Consider the following 10,002-nt stretch of genomic DNA (forward strand, 5'->3'; position numbering starts at 1 on the left):
GTGTGGATGAGGCTTCCCCTCTATGATCTATCCAGGAGACACGTCTTACACCCAGCTCCCTTCCTCTGTGTGGGGGGTCGGCGTTGGAGAGAAAGAAGTTGCCTCCTCTCCACCTGAAGATTTCCTAAACATCAGCTGTGCAGACTCTGGCTGTGAGGATCCGACCCAGAGCCCAGAGTGCAGTTTACCAAACAATCCTGTGGAGGACATCCCACCACCGTGTTACTGTAATGATTACTGCATTCTCAACAAAACAGCAGAAGGCTTTGCTCCTGTTTTAGTATCCAGATGAAGCAGCAAATTGTTGATTCCCTGCAAGAAGATGAGAGTTAAAAGTACAAAATGCTCCTGTCAGTTGGTTCATCCAAATGTGTCTGACTATAATGGCTTTATATTGCATTGCAGGAAAATATAATCAGTTTTGATGCTTGTGTTCCCGCATATACACTTAATCTAGTGACCTGTCCCAGGTAGCACTTTTTATTTTTCCCGTTGTAAGTATGTGTGTGTTTTATGGTTTGAATTTCCTGCATCATAGATTAACCAGTTGCATTGTATTGTTGTATACACTCCCTCTGCTTTGGCTTACTTACATATGTTACACTTGACACATTAGCAACACTGACCGCATGTAATGACCTGAATGAGCGTGGTTTGAACAGCTGACTTTAAACACACAAAAAAAAGTTTTATTTGCCTGTGATTTTACTTAATCTTCACTTATTAAAGAAGATAAAGGATGAGAATAAACTACAAATGTATTTTGAGAGGAAAGTACTGTTTTGAAGATGCTCAGGATATACAATTTCCCAAGGAGATCAATACATTTCTCAACGAGATCAATAAATAATCATTTCAATCAGTATTTCTGGAGGTGCTTGTATCATGTCTTTTTGATGATTGCTGGGGGATGACCTTACACTTCTGAGTTATTATGTTGATTGTTTGGAGCATGTGATGCAAAACACATAGGAGGTTGTACCCTTATTTTAAACAATGATTCAATTATCAATTAATACCATAGATTAATACCAATATTGTTTATGTCCATACAATCACTAATAAGGCTCTATAATACCAGTATGAGCAGTCATACGACACACCAGGGGGCGCTGTGTGAGACTGCGATGTGCCGAAGAAGAACACGACACAGGAAGCAAACCTGCTAGTGTTGCTGATTCAACGTTAGCTAAAGACACTTCTGTAGTGTTGACGCTTGTTTACACCACGGGAAAGCCTTTAAATCTAGTTTTTAATGGGACTTTATTACCTTTAAGCAACGTTTGTGCACTCTCATCGAGCTAAGCGTCTGATCCTCTTTGACGCTTTCCTAACAGTTTGCTAACCTGATAGTGAAGATGAATTTGGTCAAAAACAAGACTATGCACCCACACATGCACGATGAGGAAGCTCTTGTGGTGGAAAACGCCATCAGGCTGGCAGTGGACTCGATAATAAACGTGCTGTACGGTGTCAACAGCGCCAGGTCTCGGGAGTACCAGCGGACGGTGGCCGACAGGGACAAACAGATCGAGCGGCTTCAGGGCAGGCTGACGGAGGTTGAGCAGGAGCTGCAGGGGCTTCAAACACCCGGATGCATCTGCGGGGGGTTTGGAAAAGAGCACAGCCTCCTGGGATCTCAGACCTCCGGTGAACCACAGAGCTGCAGCCACCCTCAGAGGCGAGCAGAGCAGCAGGAGTGTGACATATGTAAGTAAACACAAGTTCATATTCGAGTTTTAGAGCAACACCAGAGGGGGGAGAAGTACAGATCTTGTAAAAGTCGAAGCACCTAAATGTAGGAATACTCTGACTGTGACAGGTATAAAAGTCCTGCAATCAAAAGGTTACTCGAGTAAATATACAAAAGCACTTATTATGCAGATGGGCTCATTTCTGAGTAATATATTGTGTTTTGATTATAATTATTGATCCATTAAAGTGTCATCCAAGCTGGTTAAGGTGCAGCTAGTTTTAATTACTTTGTGTGCTGCAGAGAAGCTTGTGAATGATACTCCAAGTGTCACTAAAGTCTAATGTGTTTATATTCCACATTATTAAACCAAATGTATTGGAGTAAAAGTACACGTGTGTTGTGTTTTGACCTTCAGAGCCACCATACTTTGCTGTTGTATGTCTTAGATTCATGGTTAAAATAATAATAACTACTGTACCGTTTTAGTATGAATATTCAACATACAATCACTATGGATCAGGTTGCACTTGGACTCACTGTCACATGACGTGGACATTTTTGAAAGAAATGGGACTTTTGAAAAAAAACTGCTGAATAAAATAGAAATAGGCTTTTATTTATTTTTTGAGAGTTATGTGAGGTAAACTCAGTAAGAGGAAGGCGACCTAAACTTCAGGGCAGTCTTTAGATGTTTTTTATAATATTTAATTCACGTTTTTTTACTTTATCCAACCTTACTTCTCCCATTTGTGGAAAGTTTAGAGGTGCTACCCCTATCTTATTTACAGACTGGGCTTGACACCTGTCTTGTCTGAGAACAGTGAAAAGCTCCAGATCATATTTTCAAATATAAACAATATGGCTGTTTTTCTTCACAGTGGGTCTTTTTGCCAGACCCCCCTCACACGTGTCCTCCCAAAGCCACGAGTCGGCTCTTCCATCTTCCCCCAGCAGAGTGGGTCTGGACCAGTCCTGCACATCCCACTCCTCAGAGACTTCAGGTGTGTTCGACGAAGCCAGGAATCTGCCTACATCTCCCAGCAGCCTCGTCATCAAAGAGGAGCCGTGTGATATCGACACAGTTTTAATAAACTGGGAAATTAGTGACGAGAGATTCGAGGAGCATCAGGAGAACACAGGCAGTCAGTGTCACGACAATGAGAGCCCAACTGAAAAAGGTAAAATACCTTTTATCCTATTCAACATGAATATTTACAACGTTACATAAACAAAATTAACTCTCAATTCATGCTTGTTTTATGTTGCACCAATGCCACGTTTTGTAACTCTGGGCGTCAGACTTCAAAATAATCAAGTATTGGCATGAAAATACTTGAAATAATACATGACTCGTCAGATATGTCCTGACCATAGACTGTATATATAAAGGTCCTGACTGTAGCTTAATTTAAACTATTATATTGTTATTAAATAGGGATAGCACTTTTATGGCTGAGTCAAGACTCCTCACTATTGCATTCAAGAATGTTGGCTTATTGTAAAAAACTAAAAATATGTTTAACATAGTGGCTTTTTAAAAACTGTATTTCTTTGAGATTATGCCAAGTTATGAATTATTTTCAAATAAGACCCAGCTCTGTGTATCAGCCTTGTAAAGACAAAGCTTGTCTAAATCTGTCATTGTCTGTGGCGTTGTATGACTTGAGAAATTGTTTATTCCTTCTGATCCCTTAAGACAAAATGGAGAACACAGAAAGAAGAACGTTTGGGGAGAGACCTCATGCAGATCCAGGAGGACATTACAACCCTCACGAAGAAGACCTCAGGTGAGTTAATTATTTCAGATTAGCCAAATGAATGCAAGACAATTTAACTAATTTAGATTTGTACCTAGAAGTCAACCCCAAGTCCCTGCATTTATCTTCCTTTGGATAATTATTTCAACTATATTCTGTATACTTCTGTTTTTAATAGTTCATAGTTTTACTTTTTTAAATCAGCATGTTCAACTGTGGCACGCAATACTGATATTTCATGAATAATTTATACCAACACTTTCCCATCTCAATTTGAAAGACACTTTTCAAATTCCTTTTTTATTTCTCTTATTTCAATGTATCCATATGTAATGTATATGTATTGGGCATTGTTGCCTCTATTAGATAGGACAGTTCAATAGTAGACTGTAAACATGAGAAGAGGTTTACCATGAATGTTTATTTATTACAGAACCCAAAGTTATAACATTTAAAAAATCCTTACATATTACTTTTTTTCCTCTACTTGATTAATAACTTAAATGATGACTCCATTGTTGCAGTTATCGATTTGTTTTCTCTTGATCCACTAATTGGATATTTGGCTAATCTTTTAACTATTATTAAAACATAGCCTCAATTAGTCAGAATGCAATGCAGTCGGTAGCCTTGAGATTGTAACATTAAAATAAAGAAATGATGACATTATATGTTATGTCACATAACAGGCTGGATAAGGGTTAAAAAAATGAATCTGTGTGATCCTTTCTGACCTCCTCAGGAACAGAAATCAGGGCGTGCCGACATCTGAGCGGGAGGAGGAGGCTCAGAGACTGAAGAGGGCCGCCTGGAGAGCAGCTTCCAAACGCTACTATGCCCGAAAAGTAGCCCGCCAGCAGGCAAACCCCTCACGCTCGGGCCCCTTCCCCCCACGGCCCAACTTCCTCCCTTCACGGTCAGCCCCTTTCCCCCAAAGGTCTGGCCCCTTCGCCCACATTACCGATAACCGGTTTTCCCAGCCGATCTCTTTTGTCGATGAGGGAAGGAAGTCGCAGACTGAAGAGTCTCAGGCGCTGCAGAGGGAGGCGTGGAGCGCCGCGTCCAGGAGGTACTATGCCCGAAAAAATGCTGACCACCAGACGGAGCCCACACAGTACCCTCACCTCCAGAACATGGAGCCGTCCAGAGAAACACTGGGAACCAGCAGGGGAGAGTCCCACTCTAACAGTGGAGGTATCATGTGCAGCTGAGAGACAGTGAAGCTGTTGATACCTTTTCTATGATCTAAATATTGATATTGTAAATTAAAAATACTATTTTTGACGGTTTGTACTGATGTTGATATTGGTCTCAGGTCTTCTGATATGATTCAAATAGTATGCACCCTAATGTTTGAAATCATTAATTTGTGTTTTTCTTCATAGTTGAATTCTGCCACTCACCCTAAAATCAACAGTGCATTTATGTCACTTTGATTCAAATTGATCACCCTTTTATTATTTTCTTCATTATAACATGCTTTAGTATGCTGCATTGCATGCCTGTGGGAAAGTATGACTGCAAGTGATTAAATGAATATATTCTGGGGCGATGTAAAGCTTTTTATAAGTAGTACTCATGTAACAGCATCTGCATTAATATAGCGCCCCTGGAGTCAAACATATGTAACTACAATGAAGGTAGTGCTCAAATTATGTGCAATGAAGGTAGTGCTCAAATTATGTGCTTAACATTTCTGTGTAAATAAAAAATAACAAATACTGGAAGACTAGTTTTTTTGCTACATGTTAAATGACAAAGATAATTTAAATGCAATTGTTCGATAGTCTTTTAATGGCATGCTGTACAATACTTTGACATTTCTAAAGACATTGAAAATTACTTTGTCTAATGAGGACATACTTCACTGGCTTTTTTAGGATGTTCGTAATAAATAAGTGAATTATCAGATAAAACGACCGATTATAGTGTCGAAAGAGAGGAAAGAAAGTAGTAGGCTACAGGATGTCATAGGATAGTGGCACAGAAATATGAGAAAATTATAAAAGGAAAGCATGTCAGAAAATGTGAGAAAAGTAATATAGCATATTGAATTAAGTTATAGATTAGTCAAAACATAATGAAAAGGCCAAAGTATAGTATGTCACAACTTAAAACAAAAACGTATATAGTATATGTGTCTAATAATTTAAACAAAAATAAATTATGGTATATGTAGAATAAATGACAAAAAAACATAGCTTAAATTGCCAGAAAAAAAGTCTTAGTATAGTATGTTGAAAAAATCTGAAAAAACGTATATGTGGAATATATATTTAAAAAGAAAAACATCATAGTAGCCTATGTAGATAATATCAGAAGAAATGTACTATACTTTTAACATATCATACCATTACTTTTTGTTACTATCATATGATTGAATACATACATTCTGAGGCCCTCTAAAACTAATGTACTAATGTAACAGCTTCTGTGGCAACATGGCCACTTCAGATAAAAAATAAGCAAAATGATCCCTGATTGAAGGGGACCTATCATCCAAAATGCACTTTTGTACGTCTTTTATACATGAATGTGTGTCCCCGGTGTTCCAGGGAACTCACCAAGTGTCAGAAAACACAACCCTCTCTATTTTCCTCCATACCCAAATCTCTTAAAAAGGGGCTGCAACGGATCTGATACAGACTGATCCAGACAAATCTGGATCAGTCTGTATCAGATCCGTTGCAGCCCCTTTTTAAGAGATTTGGGTATGGAGGAAAATAGAGAGGGTTGTGTTTTCTGACACTTGGTGAGTTCNACCAGTAGCTCGCGGAGGTTTTCCGAGTAGCTCACCAGAAGGCGCTAAAGTGCAGTTGACATGTTGAGACATATTTATTTATGTAGTATATTTTGAGAGTAAGAAAGATAGAGAAAAAGAGATGTAAGATGCAGTCATGACAACTGAGGAAGGTCCGTCAAAGAAGAAATCTAAAATATACTACTTTCATGACGAGTGGGAACATGAATTTTTATTTACGAGCATCAAAGACAAGTGTGTGTGTTTTAATTTGTGGCTCGAGTGTTGCGGTGGGGAAGAAGGGAAATGTCGAGCGGCACTTCACAAAACTTCACGAAAACTTTTCAAAGGAGTATCCCGCCGGCAGTTGCCTTCGCGTTGAGAAGGTACAACAATTAAAAGCTACGCTACAAAGGCAGCAGTCATTGTTCACGAAGCCTGCCAAGAAAGCTAGCCTAGCTACAGAAGGATCGTTCCGAGTCGCTCAGTATTTGGCAAAGAACAAAAAAGCTTTCACTGATGGCGGTGTTCTTAAGGGAGCGATGTCTGTTATGGCAGAGACTTTGTTCAGAGACCACAAGAGCAAGTCGGAGATAATGTCTGCCATTGACGATGTGCAACTGGGAAACAACACTGTGGCGAGGAGAGTGTCGGCGCTGTCAGTGGATGCCATGGGACAGTTGGAGCGGGACATGGTCAGGTGCAAGTGGTTCTCCATACAGTGCGACGAGTCGGTGGATGCGAGCGACACAGCTCAGCTGTCTGTGTTCATCCGGATGGTGTTTGAGGATTTTACGGCGAAAGAGGAATTTCTGACACTGCTTCCACTCAAAACACAACAAGAGGTGTGGACGTGTATAATTCTATTAAGAATTATTTCATAAATTTTGTTCACCGTAATACAATTGTTTGACATTAATTTTAGGACTTTTACCTTAATTATACACAACAATACTAGTCCTGACCATTTTACATCGAGTCACTTTACAATTACTATATATTAGGTTTAATAAAAAACTCATCAAAGAAATTGCTGCAACAACATGAAATTATGTGTCTTTTGCAGTAATTTCCTCTACTTTTACCAAAAAAAGTGTTGAGGGGAGGTTAGTAGCCCAGATAAAACTGGTTCATTTCTAGCAGTACTGTATTTCTAAAACCCGGTAGTTGATTAATGTCTACCGGGACTCGGGTAATCTCTAACGGGACTTTTTAAACACGCCTGCTTTTACGTGCTTCCCACCCCCGGGAGGGGGATTCTTTAATCTAAAAGTCCAGGAATTTACGCAGACCACGTAAGGATCTGGCTTCCCCAACGGTTGTGCAGCTACGCTCGTGGTAATCGAGCGCCTCCAAAAGGCTCATCGAGTGGTCTTTCGCGATTTCACGTCAACTTACACTCTTGTATAATAAATACATTATAACTCTCATTCTTTCTATCTTTTTTCTCTACTTCTAGTCAGTACTGTGACGTCCTTCCGGGCAGTTTCTTTTACGGTTTTATCATGATGAAAGTACTGTCACCTTGTATTAAAAAAAAATGCTCGTAGTTTCTGTTCACACACCAAAATTAAACACGAGGCTCACAACGCCACCCTTCTTCCCTTTACAGTCTCGCCGTGAAGTGTTTGAAGTGCTTTGAAAGTTTCCTCATAGAGCGGCCGTCAAAGAGAATTTCGCAAATCTTGACATGCTTGTTTATAGCATCGTTGCGGATCGTGTTTCATTGTCGTCAGTAACAGTTATCTTCGGACGGTAATCTTTCGAATCAGATGATGTCGTTCGTAGCATGGACTTAGCGTAAGAGAACGTTGCAATTGATTCACGAAATTGTCATCTACCACACCAGATTCCTCAGCTACAGACATCACCAAGTCTATGAAGACGACAAAGACATCAAGTGCTCTTGTTCAGAGACTCTAATAAGACGGTAACTACAAACACGTTGCCTTGTTTTCGCCACCGCTCCTTTCACGTGCGACGGTCTCTTTCTACAGCAGCAAATTGTACTCGGGCGTCCAGTCAACATTACTCTTGCCTTTACAGCTCGCCGTAAGTTTTGTCAAGTGCTCTGCAAAGCACTTCCTATGTCGACTGCCAGACAAGTACAACGGCCCAGTTGATAAGACTCATGGCCAGAGACATTATCCCCAGAGGTGGAAAAAGGTGCTTCGGCCGGTCGTTGGATCGATTTTCTTCACCGGCCTCAGCGAGTACAATAATTTCTTATATCGAAAGTGACTTATATCTACCACGAATTCCGCTTCGCTACATTGGAATTGACGTACTCTGAACCAAAGACTAGCTGTCTCGGTCTGTTTATTAGGGTGCGGTATGACTACACGACGAAATTGTAGTGACACCGCTGATGTCATCTTGCACAAAAGTGCTTAAGTTCCACGTTTGTCAAGCTCGTTGTAGCCATTATAGTAAAGGATGTCAGATAGGCTTAGCTACTAAAGTCGTATGTCGTCCAGACACAAGTGGTACATTTACCCTAAAACCGAACTCGTAAAGAGTGAGACGTAGGTGTTTCGTTGAAGAGAGTTCGATAAGTCTATAAAGCACCATTCGAACTGTGCATCTTCCAGATAGGGACTGAGCGATTGTAGACTACGTCGGACGCCAGATACTACGTAACGAGTGCTCGTGACAGAAATAGCGTGTACCCCACACCATAGGAATGTTTAAGCGAGACTAACTCAGTACTAGTCACAGGTCCTAGTCCAGTGAGAACTAGGACGACAAGACCTAAAGTTAGTACAGTACTGAAGGTATATTACTGACTAGAGGTGCGCTTCCATATAATGTGGTTTATTCGTCGAGGTGTCAAAGTCACTACGCGGCAGCAACTTACAAAAAACTTAGAGAATCCACTCACCAACACAGCTCTACTGGATATCACGAAGACAGATGAACGACTTACTCCGACTTACAGTAAGACCTCTAACCGATAAGGTCAGGTGAGACTTCCGACCAATTTACATGACTTCCCGGACCGGTAAACTGAGACTGTCAAGTCAATGAGTCGGATGCGTACACTTACCAACGTTCTCTGAACGGCAGTCGACCGAATGGACTGGAATGGAGTTAAGGACGGGGTACGAATAATCCGTCAGTGTCATGAAACTATTAATTCTTTCGTCGTCGTCGAATAAAGGACGTCATGAAAAACTGTCTCCTTTAATACGTTAATAAAGGAAAATGGACGACTCTATATCTGTGTCTAAACGGAAATTTTCGGAGAAATGTCGTGATAGTACAGTGTATGACAAAACGGGAACGGAACATCGACCTTCAATTCGACCAAATTAAAAGGACAGTCTAGTCAGTTTTCCGGTCCAGTTCATGGGTTGGTCGTAGTCTATTCTACTCCACAGGAGAGGAGGAAGAGAAGGAACTTCTGAAATGGAGTAAGTCGTTCCTCTCCTCGCGACATCTAAAAGGGGAAGATGAGTTTGTGGAGTGGAGTCGTACTTTTCCTCTAGAGGTATAAGTCGACTGTCAAGGAGTTCTTTTTAAACCTTCGAGGACACAACGAAACGGAAGCGAGCTATCTCAAATAATAAACCATAGTGTCCAAAGTACGCAGCTACCTTCAGAGTTGGCCGCAGGAAACACGTGTCTTCGAAGAAACACGAGCACCCTTACTACGCCCCTCTACCCATTGAGTCTTTTGCACCCCTTTATACCTAGACTGAACCTGTTTAAACCGGAAGGCTATTTGGCACACACCGCTGCCCGGAAGAAGTATCGGCCGAGCCCGAGGAGTCAACAATAAAAAAAACATATGTACGAAGAAGGTAACG

At 40.7% G+C, this 10,002-nt stretch overlaps 1 protein-coding gene and 1 long non-coding RNA gene across 2 annotated transcripts in view; one reads left to right on the forward strand and one right to left on the reverse strand.

Annotated features, from left to right (window-relative positions):
* LOC104942596 (uncharacterized) overlaps positions 1 to 8,968 on the reverse strand; it is a 14,770-nt gene extending 5,802 nt beyond the window's left edge. The window contains exons 1-2 of the long non-coding RNA XR_798027.1: positions 8,958 to 8,968; positions 8,489 to 8,494 (exon numbers count right to left, since the gene is read on the reverse strand). This is a non-coding gene — a long non-coding RNA (uncharacterized lncRNA). The remainder of the gene's footprint in view (positions 1 to 8,488; positions 8,495 to 8,957) is intronic.
* Positions 1,109 to 5,174, forward strand: LOC104942595 (uncharacterized). Its single transcript, XM_010767840.1, has 4 exons — positions 1,109 to 1,710; positions 2,575 to 2,874; positions 3,393 to 3,483; positions 4,196 to 5,174. Exons 1-4 carry the CDS (start codon positions 1,359 to 1,361, stop codon positions 4,662 to 4,664), a joined length of 1,212 nt encoding a protein of 403 aa, XP_010766142.1. The 5' UTR covers positions 1,109 to 1,358; the 3' UTR covers positions 4,665 to 5,174.
* Positions 8,969 to 10,002: the final 1,034 nt, after the last annotated feature.

The sequence above is a fragment of the Notothenia coriiceps genome, unplaced genomic scaffold, assembly GCF_000735185.1.
Source record: "Notothenia coriiceps isolate Sejong01 unplaced genomic scaffold, NC01 NC01_scaffold00004796, whole genome shotgun sequence".
Lineage (NCBI taxonomy): Eukaryota > Metazoa > Chordata > Actinopteri > Perciformes > Nototheniidae > Notothenia > Notothenia coriiceps.

Bases quoted from the DNA above. Each gene is read 5' to 3' on its own strand.
- LOC104942595 (XM_010767840.1), top strand. From the start codon at position 1,359: ATGAATTTGGTCAAAAACAAGACTATGCACCCACACATGCACGATGAG. The intron at 2,875-3,392 runs GTAAAATACCTT...TGATCCCTTAAG, and splicing joins TGAGAGCCCAACTGAAAAAG to ACAAAATGGAGAACACAGAA. The intron at 3,484-4,195 runs GTGAGTTAATTA...TGACCTCCTCAG, and splicing joins CCTCACGAAGAAGACCTCAG to GAACAGAAATCAGGGCGTGC.